The 21,469-nt window shown below is 39.1% G+C and overlaps 1 protein-coding gene across 1 annotated transcript in view; it reads left to right on the forward strand.

Moving 5' to 3' along the window:
* Positions 1-21,469, forward strand: part of DENND4C (DENN domain containing 4C) — a 140,941-nt gene that overhangs the window by 16,245 nt on the left and 103,227 nt on the right. The window contains 1 exon segment of the mRNA XM_021682458.2: positions 18,307-18,628. Within this exon segment, the coding sequence (XP_021538133.1) occupies positions 18,324-18,628 (305 nt within the window). The 5' untranslated portion in view covers positions 18,307-18,323.

Below are 21,469 nucleotides of genomic sequence, written 5' to 3' on the forward strand. Positions count from 1 at the left end.
TTTCTGATAACTCTTGATCTTTTCTCTCTATGAGTTTTGTTTTATTTTGTTAGTTTGTTTTGTTTTTTAGATTCCACATAGAAGTAAAATCAAATAGCATCTGTCTTTCTCTGTCTGACTTATTTCACTTAGCATAATACCCTCAAGGTCCATTCATGTTGCAAGATTTCCTTCTTTTTATGGCTGAGTAATATTCCAGTGCATGTGTGTGTATGTGTATGCACACACACACATCTTTAGCCATTCATCCATCAGTGGACACTAAGTTGTTTTCATATCTTGACTATTGTAAATAATGCTGCAGTGAACATAGGGGTGAATATATCTTTGTGAATTAATGTTTTTGTTTTCTTTGGATAAATATCCAGAAGTAGAATAACTGGATCATATGGTATTTCTGTTTTTTATTTTGAGGAACCTCCATACTGTTTTCCATAATGGCTACATCAGTTTATATTCTCACTGACAGTGTTCTTTTTTCCACATCCTCTCCCAATACTTGTTTCTTTTTGATAATTGTCATTCTAACAGGTATAAGGTAATATCTCATTGTGGTTTTGATTTACATTTCCCTGATAATTACTGATGTAATATCATTTACATTTCCCTGATAATTTCTGATATGGTATCATTAATAGCTTAATGCTTTCTAGGTTCATCCATGTGCATATATTAGTAGTACTTCATTCCTTTTATGGCTGAATAATCTAGTGCATGGAAAGACCACATTTTGTTTATTGATTCTGACTTGATGGATATTTGGGTTGTTTCTGTGTTTTGGCTATTTTAAGTAGTGCTGCTATGAATATTTGCATACAAGTTTTTATAGAGACATATGTTTTCATTTGTCATGATAGTGAATTTAGTGAAATTATTGATAAGGTTGGGTTTGAGTCTGTTACCTTGCTATTTTTATTTTATTTTATTTTTCCTTGCTATTTATTTTTAATTTGTCCTTTTTTTTGTTTTTTTTTTTTTAAGATTTTATTTATTTATTTGACAGAGAGCACAAGAAGGCAGAGTGGCAGGCAGAAGCTGGCTTCTACCTCGATCCTCGGACCCTGGGATCATGACCTGAGCTGAAGGCAGACTCTTTTTTTTTTTTTTGGTAAAGATTTTATTTATTTATTTGAGAGAGAGAGAGCACATGATGGGGGAGGGTCAGAGGGAGAAGCAGACTCCCCGCTGAGCAGGGAGCCCGATGCGGGACTCGATCCCTGGACTCCAGGATCATGACCTGAGCTGAAGGCAGTTGCTTAACCAACTGAGCCACCCAGGCGCCCGATTTGAATATATTTTAGTATTCTCTTTATCTCCACATTGTCTTGTTAGCTATATGTCTTTTTTTTTTTTTAAGTAGTTGCCTTAGGGCTTATAAATGCATCTTTATAACTCAGCACAGTTTATCTTCAAATAATACTATACTGTGGGGGTGCCTGGGTGGCTCAGTGGGTTAAGCATCTGCCTTCGGCTCAGGTCATGATCCCAGAGTTCTGGGATCGAGCCCCACATCGGGCTCCCTGCTCTGCAGGGAGTCTGCTGCTCCCTCTCCTGCTGCTGCTCCCCCTGCTTGTGCTCTCCCTCTCTCTCTCTGTCAAATAAATAAATAAAATGTTAAAAAATATATATTATACTATGTCATGTATAACCTAGGACTCTTTTTTTTTTAAAGATTTAATTTACTTGAGAAAGAGAGAGAGCACGAGCAGGCGGAGGGGCAGAGGCAGAGGGAGGGAGCGGGGAGCCCGATGCAAGGCTTGATCCCAGGACTCCAAGATCACGATCTGAGCCAAAGTCAGATGCCCAACTGACTGAGCCACCCAGGTGCCCCAATAACCTAGGACAATTCAGTACAATTCTATTCTCTTCCCTTCTTCTTCTTCATTAAAAACAAGATAATACTAGTTGTACTTTATTGGGTTGTTATGAGTGTGAAATGAGTTAATGCATGTAAAATAGTTTGAACATAGTTCATGCTTTTATTTATATTGGGAATAATAGAAGAAAACTTCATTAGAATTTCTGAAATTCGCAGCTTATTTTTTTTCCCAGCCTGCTTCAGCTACCTACTTCCATGATCACACCCAAGACTGTTGGTTCTCAATTCTGGCTGTACATTACAGTTAATTGAGCTGCTTAAAAATATTTATGGTAATATGCCACCTTCAAATTCTTATTTTATTGGTTTGATATGTAATTTTTAAAGAGTTCCAGCTGGTTCCATTGTGTAGTTAGTGCATTACCCTAGACTTTATGACCAAAATTTGTAACTGAAAGTATTTTAAGCATCTAACTGACTTCCTTCTCTTTTGCCAGCTTATATACTCTGGTACTCTATTCCGATATTCTTTAGAGTCCGTTGAGATCCAGGCCATTAGCCACACCACTTTTTCCACTGTCTGTCATCCCCCACATATAGTAATTTCTTTGTTTACCCAGTTACATTGATTTAGTGAATAAAATTTTTAATGCCTACAAGTGTTCTATACCATTTTGTGGGATCAAGTTACCAATTCCCTCATTTCTCTCTTCCTTCACTATAATTGAGGCAAGGGGTACCTGGGTGGCTCAGTCAGTTAAGTTCCAGACTGTTTTTTAAGATTTTATTTATTTATTTGACAGAGAGAGACACAGCGAGAGAGGGAACACAAGCAGGGGGAGTGGGAGAGGGAGAAGCGGGCTTCCCGCGGAGCAGGGAGCTTGATGTGGGGCTCGATCCCAGGACCCTGGGATCATGACCTGAGCTGAAGGCAGACGCTTAACGACTGAGCCACCCAGGCGCCCCAAGTTCCAGACTCTTAATTTCAGCTCAGGTCATGATCTTAGGGTTGTGGAAACCAGCCTTTCGTCTGCTCCGCATTCAGCATGGAGTCTGCAGTCTGCTTGGGATTCTCTCTCTCCTTTTCCCTTTGCTCTTCTCCCTCCTCATATGCTCTCTTTCTCTAGGATTTTATTTATTAATTTGAGAGAGAGAAGGCACAAGTGGGGAGAGGGGCAGAAGGAGAGGGAGAAGCAGACTCCCAGCTGAGCAGGGAGCCTGACACAGGGCTCAATCCCAGGACCTCGAGGTCATGACCTGAGCCACCCAGGCACCCAAAATAAATATATTCTTTAAAACAAAACAAAGCAAAACTTACAACTGAGGCAAAACTTCACTTCTGATTAATTCATTACTTTGCGAACTCTACTTCATTGAACCTGAACAGCTGAGTGTGATTGGAGAAAACAAACAAGAGTGCTAACTGGTCTCACTTTAAATTTATGGCCACAAATATCACTTGTGCCCCCAGCATTACTGCTCATTTTGTTCTTCCACTTTCACTAATAAGAAAACCATTTAATCTCTTTTCTTTTCATGCTCTTGGCCATATATATATGTATATGTATGCCTTACTTTGCAAAGTAAAAATTGCACTGTAAAAATAAGCCCTTGTGTTACCACTTTCTTTCCCTCAGTTTTGCTTTATTTTTCTTCATAATACTAGTGTTTTCTGAAATTATTTACTTATAAGTTTATACTTGTGTACTGATTATTTTCCAGCTATGATGTAGGTTCTATAAAGATAGGGCATTTGGTGTTTTCATTGCTTTAATTCCCAGCATTTAGAACAGTGTCTGAGGCTTGGTCATAGTTTATTAATAAACCAGCAGTGATTGATTAGCAAACATAAGAGCTCTTTCCTATTAGCCACAAAACTGTAAAATACTTATGAATAATCCACGCAAGACCTGGATGAAAAAGATTATGATACTTTGCTTAAAAGCTTTTTTATTTTATTTTATTATTTTTTAAAGATTTTATTTACTTATTCAACAGAGAGAGTGAGAGAGTACAAGCAGGGGGAGCAGTAGAGGGAGAGGAAGAAGCGGGCTTCCTGGAGCAGGGAGCCTGATGCGGAACTCCATCCCAGGACCCTGAAATCATGACCTGAGCCGAAGGCAGACGTTTAACCATCTGAGCCACCCAGGCGCCCCGCTTAAAAGCTTTTTTAAAAAAAGACTTGAGGGGCGCCTGGGTGGCTCAGTCGTTAAGTGCCTGCCTTCAGCTCAGGTCATGATCCCAGGGTCCTGGGATCGAGCCCCGCATCGGGTTCCCTGCTCGGCAGGAAGCCTGCTTCTCCCTCTCCCACTCCCCCTGCTTGTGTTCCCTCTCTCACTGTGTCTCTCTCTGTCAAATAAATAAATAAAAATCTTAAAAAAAAAAAAAGAAGACTTGAATAAAATGGAGAGTCATATCATGCTCCTGAGTAGGGAACTTAATATTGTAAAGATGTCTATTCTCCTTAAATTGTGTGTTTTTTTTTTAAAGATTTTTAAAATTTTATTTATTTGACAGAGAGAGAATGCGAGAGAGGGAACACAAGCAGGGGCAGAGCGAGAGGGAGAAGCAGGCTTCCCGCTGAGCAGGGAGCCCGATGCGGTGCTCTATCCCAGGACCCTGGGATCACGACCTGAGCCGAAGGCAGATGCTCAACGACTGAGCCACCCAGGCGCCCCAATAAACTGTGTTTTGAGCAGTTCTAAAAAGATCTCAGCTTCCATCCCCTGCCCTCCCCCAACCTCCACTGAAACTTGATAAGCTTGGATGAATAAGGCTGGAAAGTCTTTAAAAAAAGGGGGAGAGGATGAAGAGGAGATTTATCTGCCAGATCAGAAAACATTTAGAACTATTATAATTAAGTATGGGTGATACCAGCTTGAAAAGTGGCTAATGAAACAAAACAAAGGTTGGATTTTATAGGATTATATAAGATATTCGTATATGAGAAAGATGAGAAAAGAATTATTCAGGGGTGCCTGGGTGGCTTAGTCGTTAAGCTTCTGCCTTCGGCTCAGGTCTTGATCCCAGGGTCCTGGGATCGAGCCCCGCATCGGGCTCCCTGCTCAGCGGGAAACCTGCTTCTCCCTCTCCCACTCACCCTGCTTGTGTTCCCTCTCTCACTGTGTATCTCTCTGTCGAATAAATAAATAAAATCTTTAAAAAAAAAAAGAATTATTCAGTAAGTTAACCTTCTGTAATAAGTAGAGGACACAGTTCTAAATTTTATTCTGTAGAGCATTTTCTTTTCTTTTTTTTCTTTTTTTTAAAGTTAAATTCAATTAATTAACATATAATGTATTATTTGTTTCAGGGGTACAGGTCTGTGATTCATAAGTGTTATATAATACCCAATGCTCATTACAACACATACTCTCCCAATGTCCATCACCCAGTTACCCCATCCCCCCACTCCTCTCCCCTCCAGCAACCCTGAGTTTGTTTCCTAAGATTAAGAGTCTCTTACGGTTTGTCTCCCTCTCTGGATTCATCTTGTTTCATTTTTTTTCTCTTCCCCTATGATCCTCTGCTTTGTTTCTTAAATTCCACATATCAGTGAGATTATATGATAATTTCTTTCTCTGATTGACTTATTTCGCTTAGCATAATACTCTCTAGTTCCATCCACGTAGTTGCAAATGGCAAGATTTCGTTTTTGATGGCTGCATAATGTGTGTGTGTGTGTGTGTGTGTGTGTGTGTGTATATATCTCCACCCCATCTTCTTTATCCATTCACCTGTGATGGACATCTGGGCTCTTTCCATAGTTTAGCTATTGTGGACATTGCTGCTATAAATATTGGGGTGCAGGTGCCCCTTTGGATCACTACCTTTGTATCTTTGGGGTAGATACCCAGTAGTGTGGATGCTGGGTCTTAGGGTAGCTCTATTTTTAACATCTTGAGGAACCTCCATACTGTTTTCCGGAATGGCTGCACCAGTTTGCATTCCCACCAACAGTGTAAGAGGGTTCCCCTTTCTCCGCATCCTCGCAAACATCTGTCGTTTCCTGACTTGTTAATTTTAGCCATTCTGACTGGTGTGAGGTGGTATCTCATTGAGGTTTTGATTTGTATTTCCTTGATGCCAAGTGATGTTGAACACTTTTTCATGTTCTTTTGGCCATTTGGATGTCTTTGCAGAAAGGTCTGTTCAGGTCTTCTGCCCATTTCTTGATTGGATTATTTGTTCTTTGGGTGTTGAATTTGATAAGTTCTTTATAGATTTTGGATACTAGCGCTTTAGCTGATAATGTCATTTGCAAATATCTTCTTGCATTCTGTCGGTTGTCTTTTGGTTTTGTTGACTGTTTCCTTTGCTGTGCAAAAGCTTTTTATCTTGATGAAGTCCCAATAGTTCATTTTTGCCCTTGCTTCCCTTGCCTTTAGTGATGTGTCTAGGAAGAAGTTTCTGTGGCTGAGGTCGAAGAGGTTGCTGCCTGTGTTCTCCTCAAGGATTTTGATGGATTCCTGTCTCACATTTAAGTCTTTCAACCATTTGGAGTCTATTTTTGTGTGTGGTGTAAGGAAATGGTCCAGTTTCATTCTTCTGCATGTGGCTGTCCAGTTTTCCCAACACCATTTGTCGAAGAGACTGTCTTGTTTCCACTGGATATTCTTTCCTGCTTTGTCGAAGATTAGTTGACCATAGAGTTGAGAGTCCATTTCTGGGTTCTCTGTTCTGTTTCATTGATCTGTGTGCCTGTTTTTGTGCCAGGACCATACTGTCTTGATGATGACAGCTTTGTAATAGAGCTTGATGTAGAGCATTTTTTTTTTATTTTTAGAATTTTTATTTATTTATTTGACAGATAGTGAGAGCAGGAACACAAGCGGGGGGAGTGGGAGAGGGAGAAGCAGGCTTCTCGCCAAGCAGGTAGCCTGACACGGGGCTCGATCCCAGGACCCTGGGACCATGACCTGAGCCGAAGGCAGACGCCCAATGACTGAGCCACCCAGGTGCCCCTTGATGTAGAGCATTTTTAAAGCAGTGATCCCCATTAGGTATATTTGAGGTGTGTGGACCCTGTTACTCTTTACAGTTAGGGATCTAGTTAACTAGACCTAATCCTTAGGTCACCTTGTGTTTTGTTTGTTTTTAAGATTTTATTTATTTATTTAACAGAGAGAGAGAGAGAGGGAGGGAGGGAGGGAGGCAGGGAAGTAGAGAGATCACCAGTAGGCAGAGTGTCAGGCAGAGGGAGAAGGAGAAGCAGGCTTCCCACTGAGCAGAGAGCCTGATGCAGACTCAATCCCAGGACCCTGGGATCATGACCTGAGCTGAAGGCAGATGTTTAACTGACTGAGCTACCCAGGTGCCCCCAGGTCATGTTGTGTTTTATAAAATATTCCCCTTATTCCTTGACAGCTTAATTTTTTTTTTAAGTAGGCTCCACACCCAGCGTGGAGCCCAGCATGGGGCTTGAACTCACAACCCTGAGATCAAGACCTGAATTGAGATCAAGAGTCAGCCGCTTAACCAACTGAGCCACCCAGGTGCCCCAAGTTTAATTTTTTTATCTGATAGCATGTTTACCTCTCTTCCTTTTAATTTGCTATAATTTCAACTATGTGTTTAGTAGTCAAATAAACTTAATAGAATTTCTTGTAAACTAACACTAAATAGACTTTGAATGAGAGACTGAAATGCATCAAGGTTATATGTTTTGCTGCTTTGTGATATCTCATGTAGATCTTCATGGCTGGCTCTGAGCTATGACCTGAGCTGAAGGCAGATACTTAACCAGCTGAGCCACCCAGCACCCCTTCCCCTCTACTTCTGTTGAAATCTTGGAGGACATGAACTGCTTTTTAAAAAACTTTTAATTTCAGGGCACCTGGGTGGTTTAGTCAGTTAAGCATCCGACTCAGGTGCCCCCTTGACTAGAATTCTCCCGTTTAGTTTGAGGTTATCTAATCCCTCATGATCAGATTAAGGCTATGCATTTTTTAAAATCAGGAATACTACATAACTAATGTGGTGTCCTTGGTGCATCACATCAGAATGCATGTAATATCAGTTTGACTAATCATTAATGATGTTAATTTTGATTATTTGGTTAAAGTGGTGGCCACCAGCTTTCTGTGGTGATAACATTTTCTCCTTTTTTTTGGAGAGGGCGGGGAAGAGCAGAGATAGGATCTTAAGCAGACTGTGACGTGGGCTGATCCCACAACCCTGACATCATCACCTGAGACGAAATCAAGAATCGAATGCTTAACCAGCTGAGCCACCCAGGCACCCTAATACATTTTATTCTTTTGTAATTATTAGTATCTGGGAAAAGGCCTTGAGATTGTATAAATATCCTGTATTCAACAGCCTTCTGCGCAGAGATTTTAGCATCCACTCGTAATTCTTGCTTGAAACTGAATACTGTGTTGATTGTAAAATGGTTTTTGATCATTCCTTCTATGTTTATTAGTTGGCATTCTGTTGTGAAGAAACTTATTTCCCTCACCTTCATTCATTTATTTTAAAATATCAGTGTAGACTCAAGGCTTAAAAAAGTCAGTGTATTATATAATCCATTATTGTCATTCATTTTGATATTAAAATTATTCCCAGTCTGGCCAGTGGGAGACTCTTCAAGGTAGATCCTGTGTCCTTTTGATAGGACCCCATTAGTCTTTGAGTAGTGTTTTTGTTTCTTGTTTTTTCTTCTTCTTCTTAAGTAAGTTATTCTAGGTATATCTTGCGCTTTTTTTTTTTTTTTTTTTTTAAAGTAGGCTCACACCTAGCATGGAGCCCAACATGGGGCTTGAACTTAAAACCATGATATCAAAACCATGATATCAAGACCTGGGCTGAGATCAAGAGTTTGACACTTAACTGACCGAGCCACTCAGGCTCCCCTATCTTGTGCTTTTCTTGCCCAACCTTGGAATTGGTCATTCCTCCAAGGAGGTCTAGTATCGTTTGGTGAGGAATGGTCTTAAGAAACAAAGATTTAGGGGCGCCTGGGTGGCTCGGTTGGTTGGGCGACTGCCTTCGGCTCAGGTCATGATCCTGGAGTCCCTGGATCGAGTCCCGCATCGGGCTCCCTGCTCGGCAGGGAGCCTGCTTCTCCCTCTGACCCTCCCCCCTCTCATGTGCTCTCTCTCTCTCAAATAAATAAATAAAATCTTTAAAAAAAAAAAAAAAGAAACAAAGATTTAGGTGCTGAGTATGTTTGTTGCTGGTGGGGTGACATTGTTTTTGGGTTTCCTTTTCAGTAGATAGGAGGAGACATATATACACACTTTTTTTTTTTTTTTTAAAGATTTTATTTATTTATTTGAGAGAGAATGGGAGAGAGCACATGAGAGGGAGGAGGGTCAGAGGGAGAAACAGACTCACTGCCGAGCAGGGAGCCTGATGCGGGACTCGATCCCAGGACTCCAGGATCATGACCTGAGCCAAAGGCAGTCGCTTAACCAACTGAGCCACCCAGGCGCCCCATATATACACACTTTTAACAGCTTTATTGATAAATAATTGACATATCGCACAATTCATGTTTTTAAAGTATACAATTCATTGGTTTTTAGCGTAGTCACAGATTGCTCAACCATTACCACAATCAGTTTTTCTTTTTTTTTTTTTAAAGATTTTATTTATTTATTTGACAGAGAGAGACACAGTGAGAGAGGGAACACAAGCAGAAGGGAGTGGGAGAGGGAGAAGCAGGCTTCCCGCTGAGTGGAAAGCCTGATGTGGGGCTTGATCCCAACCTGCGCCGAAGGCAGACACTTAACGACTGAGCCACCCAGGTGCCCCACCACAATCAGTTTTATCACCCCTAAAAGAAACCCCATGCCCATTAGAATAATTCCCCATTTCCTCCATCCCCCCAATCTAGGCAGCTGCCAGTTGACTTTCTCTTTTTATAGATTGCCTATTTAGGACATTTTGTATAGATGGAACCATACTATATGTGGTATTTTGTGACTGACTTCTTCCACTTAGTGCAATGTTTTTAGGGTTTATCCATGTTTAGCATGTATCAGTAAGTACTTAATTCCTGTTTATTGCTGAAGATAGTCCATTGTATGGATGTACTACATTTTATTTATCCCCTCATCTGTTGGTGGACATTTGTGCTGTTTCCATTTTTTGGGGATCTAGTATAAATAATGTTGACACACATATTTAAAATTTTTTATTTTTTAAATATTTATTTATTTATTTTTATGAGAGAGTGAGAGCAAGAGAGATCACAGACGGAGAGGGAGAAGCAGACTCGCCACTGATCAGGGAACCTGATGTGGGGCTTGATCCCAGGACCCTGAGATCGTGACCTGAGCCAAAGGCAGGAGATGCTCAACTGACTGAGCCACATAGGCGCCCCTAAAAATTTTTATTTTTGAATTATTTTAGATTTACTGAAAAGTTGAAAAGATAATACAGAGAATTCCTGTATTTTTCTATGGTTAACATCTTACATTACCATAGTACATTTGTCAAAACTAAGACAACGTTGGGGCGCCCGGGTGGCTCAGTTGGTTAAGCTACTGCCTTCAGCTCGGGTCATGAGCCTGGAGTCCCAGGATCGAGTCCCGCATCAGGCTCCCTGCCCAGCGGGGAGTCTGCTTCTGCTTCTGACCCTCTCTCCTCTCGTGTTCTCTCTCTCATTCTCAGATAAATAAATAAAATCTTTAAAAAAAAAAAAAAAACTAAGACAACATTGTTATATTGATTTTAACTAAAATCCAGATTTTATTTTAATCTCACCAGTTTTTATGTTAATGTGCTTTTTCTGTTCTATATTTCAATTCAGGGTACCACATTACATTTAGTACATAGAATGTTTGAACTATACCACTATAAACCATACCCTAGTGTCTAAGGTCAGGATTTTGTTTTCAGTTCTTTATGTTAAATTGTTTAAATTACTTGTATTAGTTCTTTTTTCATTCCCTCTTATGTGATTATATTGTCAATTTGGTATGTAGTTAGGTTTATTGGCTCATATATTTATAATGGTGAAGTTAGGTATTTAACCACATCAAAAACTTTTTTTTTTTTAAAGATTTTATTTATTTATTTGAGAGAGAGAGAATGAGAGACAGAGAGCATCAGAGGGAGGAGGGTCAGAGGGAGAAGCAGACTCCCTGCCGAGCAGGGAGCCCGATGCGGGACTCGATCCTGTGACTCCAGGATCATGACCTGAGCCGAAGGCAGTGGCTTAACCAACTGAGCCACCCAGGCGCCCCTCAAAAACTTTTTTTAAAGATTTTATTTATTTGTTAGAGAGAGAGAGAGAGAGAAAACACAAGCAGGAGTAGAGGCAAAGGGAGAGAGAGAAGCAAACTTCCCGCCGACCTGGGAGCCTGACATGGGGCTCGATCCCAGGACCCTGAGATCATGACCTGAGCCGAAGGCAGTTGCTTAACCATCTGAGCCACCCAGGCGCCCCTCAAAAAAAAAAATTTTAATGGAATTTAGAAACTGTTCTTTTCTAGACTTTTAATTTAAACTTTGAATATACCCTGCTTAATGTGTTTTGTTTGAACTTAGTAGTGTTTACAAGAATTCTGAATTAGTTGCCGATATTTTAAAACTTAGAGACATAAAAATCCTGATTTCTGGCTTCTTTTAAGAAGGCAAAAAAGAAATTCTGGTTTTGCCAAGTCCATTTGGCAACAATTGGATGGATCTGACTAGTAGTGGCTGCCTGTATTCTCTAGTTCCCACAGACTCTCATATCCTGCTTGACCCCTTTAGGTATTTGTGTTTGCAGCCTTTCTTTACAACCCTCCTTCTTTTTTTTTTTTTTTTTTAAGATTTTATTTATTTATATGAGAGAGAGAGTACATGAGAGGGAGGAGGGTCAGAGGGAGAAGCAGACCCCCCGCTGAGCGGGGAGCCCGATGTGGGACTCGATCCCGGGACTCCAGGATCATGACCTGAGCCGAAGGCAGTCGCTTAACCAACTGAGCCACCCAGGCGCCCTTAAATAAATAAAATCTTAAAAAAAAAAACAAACCATAAATTTCTAGCCAGACTGGTTAGGAAAAAAGAAGAACCAAATTACTAATATTGGGAATGAGAGAGGTGACATCACTACATATTCTACAGATATTAAAAGTATAATAAGGAAATATGATGAACAACTTTGTGCCAATAAATATGAGAATTTAGGTGAAATGGACAAATTTCTTGAACGACACTGCTATATACTGATTGTCCCCTCCCCCTCTTCTGATGTTGAAACCTAATCCCCAGGCTGATGGTATTTGGAGGTGGGGCTTTAGGAGGTATTTCAGTCCTGAGGGTAAAACCCTCCTGAGGGGAATTAGTGCCTTTTAAAAAAAGAGATTCCAGAGAGATTCCCTCGCTCCTTTCAATCATGTGAAGTTACAGTGGAAAGACAGCCTTCTAGGAACTAGGAAGCCAGCCCTCACTAGGCAGTGAATCCGCCAGTGCCTTATCTTGGACTTCCCAATCTCAAGAACTGTGAGAAACAAATTTCTGTTGTTTATAAGACACCCAGTCTATGGTATTCTGGTATAGCAGCCTGAATGGACTAAGACACAAACGATGAAAGTTTATTCAAGAGGAAGTAGGTAACCTAATAGCCTGTATGCGTTAAAGGAATTGAATTCAGAGTTATAAAAACCTACCTACAAAGAAAACTCCAGACCCAAATGATTTCTCAGGTGAATTCTATCAAACATTTAAGGAAGAAATAATACCAATTCTATACAGACTGCCCCAGAAACTTGAAGAGGAGGAAATTCTTCTCAACTCATTCTGTGAGACTATCATTACCTTGGTATCAAAACCAGATAAAGACATTAGGAGAAAAGAAAACTACAGACCAGTATCCTTCATTAACATATATAAAATTTCAAGCAAAATTTTAACAAATAGAATTCAAGAATATATAAAGGGGATAATATATCATGACCAAGTGGGGTTTATTTTAGGAATTCAGTGTTGATTAATAACTTGAAAATTAATCATTGTAATTCACTATGTTAAACAAAGAGAAGTGTTTCATGTCAGTAGGTGCAGAAAAAGTGTGTGATAAAGTCTAACATATATTCCTGATAAAAGTCTCAGGATTAGAAAGAACTTGATAAGGAGCAAATATTTATGAAAAACTTACAAGTAACACCATATTTACTGATAAAAGACTGAATGCTTTCCCTGTAAGATTAGGAACAAAATGAAGATGTCTACTCTCAACATTTCTCTCTCTTCTAAAAAAAAAAAAATTCATTGATTTATTTGAATAATGTCTGTACCCAGCATGGGGCTTGAACTTACGACCCCAAGATCAAGAGTCACATGCTCTACTGACTGAGCCAGCCAGGTGCCTCTCTCCTTTTTTTTTTTTTTCTTTTAAATCAAAGAAATGTGTATTAAAACCTCTCTATACCAATTTTACTCTAACACAATAAACATAAATACAGTTGTAACACCCATTGGACCATAGATACATTACTGTTGCCATGGTAAATTGGTATATTCTTTTCAAAAGGCAAGAAGCATATAGTAATAGTTATACATGGGTTTATACTCTGATCTAGAAAGCTGATTCTGGGAGTTTACTCTGTAACTTAACTGAAGCCTAGAAGGTTAATATGGAGAGATGCTTATTGATACATTCTCTCTTTTTATTGTAGCAAATATATATAACATTTATCATTTTAACCATTTGTAAGTATACACTTTAGTGGCATTAAATACATTGGCAGTGTTGTATAACCATTGCCACTGCTATACCCAAAACTTTTCCGTCGTCTCCAGCATAAACTCTGTACCCATTAAACAGTAACTCTCCATTTTCCCCCCTCCCAGCCCCTGATAACCTCTACTTTATGTCTCTAGGAATTTATTCAGTATACCTCATGTAGGAGCCATATAATATTTGTTCTTCTGTGTCTTTCTGGGGGTTATTTCACTTAGCATAAAGTTTTCAGAGTTCATCCATGTTACAGCATTTATCAAAATTCAGTTCCCTTTTTATGAATGAATAATATTCTGTTGTATAGATATATCACATTATGTTTATCCATTCATTTTTTGGGTGGATATTTGGATTGTTTTTACCATTTGATTATTGTGAATAATGCTGCTAAGACTAATGATGCTGAGCACCTTTTCATGTGCTTAAGGTCATTTGTATATCTTCTTTGGTCAGCATTTCTTTTGAACACTGTACTGGATGTTCTACCCAGTACTGTAAGACAAGAAAAAGAAATAAAAGGCATCTGTATTGGAAAGAAAGAAGTAAAATTGTCTTTATTCATAGACACATTATCTGTGTAGAAAATTTGATGGTACCTACAAAACTCTACAACTTGTAAGCAACTGTATGAAGATTGCACTGTATAAGATAAAGATATAAAATCAATTGTATTTCTATGTAGTAGCAAAGAATAATGGGAAACTGAGTTAAAAAGGAATAGTGTCGTTTTCAATAGCATTAATTATTACGTACTTAAGCAAAATCTGATAAGATGTGAAGGACATATGCTGTAAACTACAAACATGGATGAGAGAAATTTTTATAAATCTAAGTAAATGCAGAGATTAACCTTGTTCATGGGTTTGAAGACTCAGTATTGACAGTTTTCCTTAAATTGACTTACAGTTTCAACACAATTCTAGTTAAAATCCTAATAGGCTTTTTTTGGTGGTAGAAATGGACAGGCTGATTCTAAAATGCTTATGGAAATGTAGAGGACCTAGAATAGAATAATCAAAACAATTTTGAAAAAGAACAGAGTTGAAGACTAACACTTCCTGATTTCAAGATTTATTATAAATTATGGTAATCAAAATCATTTGGTACTGACATATAGACATATAGATTAGTGGAATAAAAGAATCCAGAGATGAATATAAACATGTTGGGCAGTTGGTTTTTGAATAAAGATACAAAGGGAAAGCAGTGGAGAAAAGTTAGTTTTTTCAACCAGTGGTGCTGGAAAAATTGAATATCTATATGTAAAAAGTGAATCTTTATTTATACCTCCACTATATACAAAAACTAACTTAAAATGGATCATAGACCTAAATGTAAAACTTGAAATTATGAAATTTTTAGAGGAAAACATTGGAGAAAACCTTTGTGACCTTAGATTAGACAGTGATTTCTTAAATATGATACCACAAGCATGACCCATAAAAGAACAGATTGGTAAGTTGGACTTCATCAAAAATAAAAACTTCTGCTTTTAAAAGATATTATTAGAATAAAAAGACAAGTCATAGATTGGGAGAAAATATTTGCTAAGCATATGCCTAATAAATGATTTTTCTATAGAATATATAAAGAACTTTTAAAACTCAAGAATGGGGGTGCCTGGGTGGCTCAGTCAGTTGAGCGTCTGACTCTTGGTTCGACTCAGATCGTGATCTCAAGGTTGTGAGATTGAGCCCCATGTGGGGCTCTGCGCTCAGCGGGGAGTTGGCTTGTCCCTCCCCCTCCCCTCTGTCCCTCCCCCTCCCCCCTGCCCGTCCCCTTCTGTCCTTCTCCCCGCTTGTGCACAAGCTCTCTCCTTTTCTCTCTCTCGAAAGTAAGTAAATAAATAAATAAAATTTTAAAAACGAACAAACAAAAAACAACTCAAGAATGAGTAAACAAACAGCCCAAGTAGAAAATGGGCAGGGGCGCCTGGGTGGCTCAGTCGGTTAAGCGGCTGCCTTCGGCTCAGGTCATGATCCTGGAGTCCCGGGATCGAGTCCTGCATCGGGCTCCCTGCTCGGCGGGGAACCTGCTTCTCCCTCTGACCCTCCCCCCTCTCATGAGCTCTCTCTCTCTCTCTCATTCTGTCTCAAATAAATAAAATCTTAAAAAAAAAAAAAGAAAATGGGCAAAGATTTGAACAGAAACTTCACTGAGGAAAATACATGGATGGAAAATAAGTACATGAAAATGTGGTTAACATCACTAGTCATTAGGAAGATGCAAATTGACAGGTGCCTGGGTGACTCAGTCAGTTGAGCATCGGACTCTTGATCTCAGGGTTGTGAGTTCAAGCCCTGAGTTGGGCTCCACGCTAGTTGTGGTGCCTACTTAAAAAAAAAAAAAAAAAAAAGATGCAAATTAAAATGATAGTTAAGTATCACTGTAGGCATATTAGAGTATCTACATTTAAAAGACTGATCATATAGAGCTTCAGAGAGGATGTGGAACAACTGGAAGTCTCATATACTGAGGGTAGGAATATAAAATGGTATACTCACTCTAGGAAACTCTTTGGCAGTTTTTTAGAACTATATATATCTAGCAGGTGATCCAATCCTTTCATCTTAAGAATTGACCTAGGGTAAATGAAAGCTTATGTCCGTAAGGCCTATACATGGTTATTTATGACAGCTTTATTTGTAGTAACTCCAAACTGAGAATAACCCAAATGTCTATTAATAAGGTAAATAGATAAACATGTTGTGGTATACTCAACAGTGGAATACTACTTAGCAATAAAAAGGAATGAGCGAGGGGCACCTGGGTGGCTCAGTTGTTAAGCGTCTGCCTTCGGCTCAGGTCATGATCCCAGGGTCCTGGGATCGAGCCCCGCATCGGGCTCCTGCTACGCGGGAAGCCTGCTTCTCCCTCTCCCACTCCCCCTGCTTGTGTTCCCTCTCTTGCTGTGTCTCTGTCTGGCAAATAAATAAATAAAATCTTTAAAAAAAAAAAAGGGATGAGCGACACCTGGCTGGCTCAATTGGTAGGGCATGCGACTCTTCACCTCAGGGTTGTGAGTTGGGTATAGAGATTACTTAAAAAAATATTTTAAAAAATATTAAAAAAAGAAACTATTGATATAAACAATAGCATGAATGAATCTCAGTTATGAAAAAAGCTAGGCAAAAAAAGAATACATACTATATGATTCCATGTACATCAGTTCTAAAAACTATAGTGACTAAACAGATTACTCATTGGGGAGGAAGGGATATGACGGGGTATATGAAAATTTGGGGTTTTGATGGATAGGTTTACTATCTTGATTGTGGTAATGATTTCACAGGTGTATATATTTATGAAAATTTACACTTTAAATATGTACATTTTATTGTATGTCAGTTGTACTTAAATAAAGTTGTTTTTAAAAAGTATATAAAATAAAATCCATGGAAATATTTAAAACCTCAGAAGCTTAATTTTATTTTTAGAGGTGCTGAGTTTAGAGATAATAGAAATCTTGACTCAAGGGCGCCTGGGTGGCTCAGTTGGTTGGGCGACTGCCTTCGGCTCAGGTCATGATCCTGGAGTCCCTGGATCGAGTCCCGCATCGGGCTCCCTGCTCGGCAGGGAGTCTGCTTCTCCCTCTAACCCTCCCCCCTCTCATGTGCTCACTCTCTCTCATTCTCTCTGTCTCAAATAAATAAATAAATAAAATCTTTAAAAAAAAAAGAAATCTTGACTCAATGTTCATAATCTCTGGGTTTCTACCATGTATTACCTAAGTCTCTTAATATGTGTTTTCTATGATTTTGTCTTCCTTGATTATAGTATTTTATGCTCTATCTGGTATTTATATAGGAAATACATTATGACTCCTAAACTTACTTAGTTTACGTGGTGTTTCCATAAAGTTTCTTAACCAGAAGGGACAGACTCCTAACTGGATTAGGAGACCAGTTTGATTATATTTATTACTATTACCTTTATTTATTTATTTATTTATTTAGTCTTAGACCTTGACTTAATTCATGATGAACTCCATTCATTTGTTTAAATGTGAAGCTTAGCTTTAGGAATTTTGTAACCCAAAAGAGAATGATTTTTTAAATGGTCTGAATATTGTTCATGCAGTGCATTTTGCTGAAGCACCATAGCCCATAGCCCACCTCTGACAGTTTGATTATTCTTTTTTTTTTTTTAAAGATTTTATTTATTTATTTGACAGACACAGTAAGAGAGGGAACACAAGCAGGGGGTGTGGGAGAGGGAGAAGCAGGCCTCTCGCGGAGGATGGAGCCCGATGCGGGGCTCAATCCTGGGACCCCGGGATCACGACCCAAGCTGAAGGCAGACACCCAACGACTGAGCCACCCAGGCGCCCCCAGTTTGATTATTCTTAACAGGGCCTTCGCACATGAAAGGATCATAGTTGCCTTACAAATGAGTTGATGCTGTAAATTTGTACTTTATAGCAGGTAAAAGCTGACAAGATAATACCAAAACAGTCTGCTGCTCTGGAACGACAACATTTTGATTATAAATCCAGCTGGGAATTGCACTTAATTGATCACTGTTAACCCAGGAGTATTTTTTGTTGAGTTTTTTTTTTTTTTTTTAAGATTTTATTTATTTATTCATGAGAGACAGAGAGAGAGAGAGAGGCAGAGGGAGAAGCAGGCTCCCAAAGAGCAGGGAGCCCGATGCGGGACTCGATCCCAGGACCCTGAGATCATGACCTGAGCCGAAGGCAGACGCTTAACCATCTGAGCCACCCAGGCGCCCAACCCAGGAGTATTTTAATTTTAGTCAAGATAAAGTGTTTTATTTAATGGATGTCTTTTTTCTTTTTTTCCTCTTCTAGGAAATAAAATAACAACAATGATAGAAGACAAAGGGCCAAGAGTGACTGACTACTTTGTTGTGGCAGGTCTCACTGACACATCTACTCTTTTAGATCAAGAAATAAATCGTTTAGACACTAAGTCAACTGGGCCTAAAGCTCCAATTACAGACATTGCAGTTATTAACAAATCTGCTGGGGAAACAGTACCTGAAGGTTACACCTGTGTTGAAGCCACTCCATCAGCTCTCCAAGCAAATTTGAACTATGGAAGTCTGAAAAGCCCAGAACTTTTCCTCTGTTATAAGAGAGCAAGAGATAAACCACCCCTTACCGACATTGGGTATGGTGACTTATTTTCTTTTGCTATAGTGAAGGAAATAGTATTTATTTAAAGTACATGGGAATAGAAATTTGAAATCCTTGATAGTTCTATTATTATTATTATTTTTTAAAGATTTTATTTATTTATTTGACAGAGACACAGCGAGAGAGGGAACACAAGCAGGGGGAGTGGGAGAGGGAGAAGCAGGCTCCCCACTGAGCAGGGAGCCCAATGCGGGGCTCGATCCCAGCACCCTGGGATCATGACCTGAGCCGAAGGCAGACGGTTAACGACTGAGCCACCCAGGCGCCCCGATAGTTCTATTATTATTTGTTACTTTAGGATCAAGTGTAGTAAGATATTACATCTCTCTATCCACCCTTACTGAATTTCTCTGCATTGTACTTGAATCATTAGATCATTTCCTTTCAAAAGATTGAAATGAAGGCATTAGAGCCTGAAATGTGATTCCATTTCTCTTGTACTTTTCAGATAAACTTATTAATTAAAAATAAAAGAACAAGAAGCTATAATAAAAGACTATATTTTTAAGGGGCTGCTTAGGTTATGTGATGAGGTTTTGTGAAGCCCTGAACTCACTTAACAAAGGAACATTCCTGTTTAAAAAAAAAAAAAAAATTGTGCTGTGTGGTTTTTAGTCCCAGGAGGGAGGAGGTATTTACAATTTAGAATGAGTATAGTTTTTATAAGGTATTTAGTATCTTAGTCCACAGCCAGAGAAGTACATCCTTTGTAAAAGCCCCTTTCCCAAAAATGTCTACATTGACCCTCTTTTGTAGATGAGATATGCTTTTAGAATACCTATAATTATTACTTTAATAGGTATACATGTCATGTATTAAGCTGTTCTGTTTATTATAATTACCATCAGTAAAAACATACAGGTACTTGAGAGCATCCTAGGAAGTATTTAGGATCAGCTTGTCCCTTTTTTTTTTTTTTAAAGATTTTATTTATTTATTTGAGACAGAGAGAATGAGAGAGAGAGAGAGAGCACATGAGAGGGGGGAGGGTCAGAGGGAGAAGCAGGCTCCCTGCCGAGCAGAGAGCCCGACGCGGGACTCGATCCAGGGACTCCAGGATCATGACCTGAGCCGAAGGCAGTCGCTTAACCAACTGAGCCACCCAGGTGCCCTCAGCTTGTCCCTTTATGCAAAACACGGAGTTGGAATTTTGGTGGGGATTGCATTTAATCTATAGATCAAAGTAGGGAGTACGACCATCTTTATACCAGTTAAGTCTTCTAACTTATGAATATGAAATATCTTTCCCTTTTATTTAGGTCTTTAATTTCTTTCAGCAATGTTTTATTTAGTGTGTAAGTCTTTCACCTCCTTGATTCATTTTATTCCTACATATTTTATTCTTTTGGATTCTATTAAAAATGGGATTGTTTTCAGGGCACCTGGGTGGCTCAGTCATTAAGCGCCTGCCTTAGGCTCAGGTCATGATCCCAGGGTCCTGGGATCAAGCCCCGCATCAGGCTCCCTGCTCGGCGGGAAGCCTGCTTTTCCCTCTCCCACTCCCCCTGCTTCTGTTCCCTCTCTCACTGTGTCTCTCTCTGTCAAATAAATAAATAAAAAAATCTTAAAAAAAAATGGGATTGTTTTCTTAATTTCCTTTTTGGGTTGTTCATTGCTGTTGTATACAAACACAGCTGAATTTTAATTACATGTGTTAATCTTATACCCTGCAACTTTGCTGAATTTGCTAGCTCTAATAGCTTTCTTTTGGATATTCAGGGTTTTTTTTAATATATAGGATCATGTCATCTGCAAATAGAGCTAGTTTTACTCCTTCCTTTGCAGTTTGTTGTATTTGCTCCCTTGTCTTATCGCTCCAACTAGAACTTAAACGTAGTGTTGGATAATGATAGTGAAAACAGGCATCCTTGGCTCATTCCTGATCTTAGGTGGAAAGCTTTCAGTCTTTCACCATTGAATATGATGTTAGCTGTGGGTTTTTCATAAATGCCTTTTATCATGTTAAGAAAGGTCCCTTCTATTTCTGATTTTATGATTTTATCATAAAGTGTGTTGGATTTATTTCAAATGCCTTTTCTTTGTTAATTGAGATCATGCAGGTATTTCCTTCTTTCTATTAATGTGAGGTATTACATTGATTTTCTTATGTTGAATCTCTTAATGTCATCACAATACCACTCTGTAGAAATGATTAATTACTTAATATCATCATATATCCAAATTTCCCTGATTGTCCCATGAAGTTGTTGTTGTTGTTTCTTAATGGCTGCTGGTTTTTCTGATAATAGTTGTTCAGATATTAAGAAAAGGTAGTGAGCTGCTCCATTTGACCACCACTTGTTGTCTAAATCACCTCCTCTACTTTTGCAGTCGAGCTCTGGTGAAATGGTCCTAGGTCCTCATTATGTTCAGATTTCCAAAGTCAAAGGATGATTTGTCCTTACCTTAGTTGACCTTTATGCAGCATCCATTTAACTCCTTTAGTATTGGCCACGCTGTTTAGCTCTGTGGTTTTCCTTTAAGTCAATACAGTTAGGATGGTGGTCATACAGCTTTATAGGATCATCAGGAACAGGAGCCAAGTTAGAAAGGTTGAGAAATGATTGGAATTGGATTAATAGAGGCTTTTTTGAAAGCTTGACTTAAAGAGAGAATAGTAATAGGCTTTGCTATTTAAGATGTGGTCCTTGAACCAGTATCATCCGTAGGGCCTGGGAACATGTTAGAAATTCAGAATCTCAGGCACTGCCCCAAACCTCCTTAATCGGAATCTGTATTTTAACAAAATCCCCAGAAGCAACGGTTGAGGATACCTGGGTGGGGGGGGTAGGGTAAGGCAATACAGAGTCATGGG

Source organism: Neomonachus schauinslandi, chromosome 13 (genome assembly GCF_002201575.2).
Source record: "Neomonachus schauinslandi chromosome 13, ASM220157v2, whole genome shotgun sequence".
Taxonomy (NCBI): domain Eukaryota; kingdom Metazoa; phylum Chordata; class Mammalia; order Carnivora; family Phocidae; genus Neomonachus; species Neomonachus schauinslandi.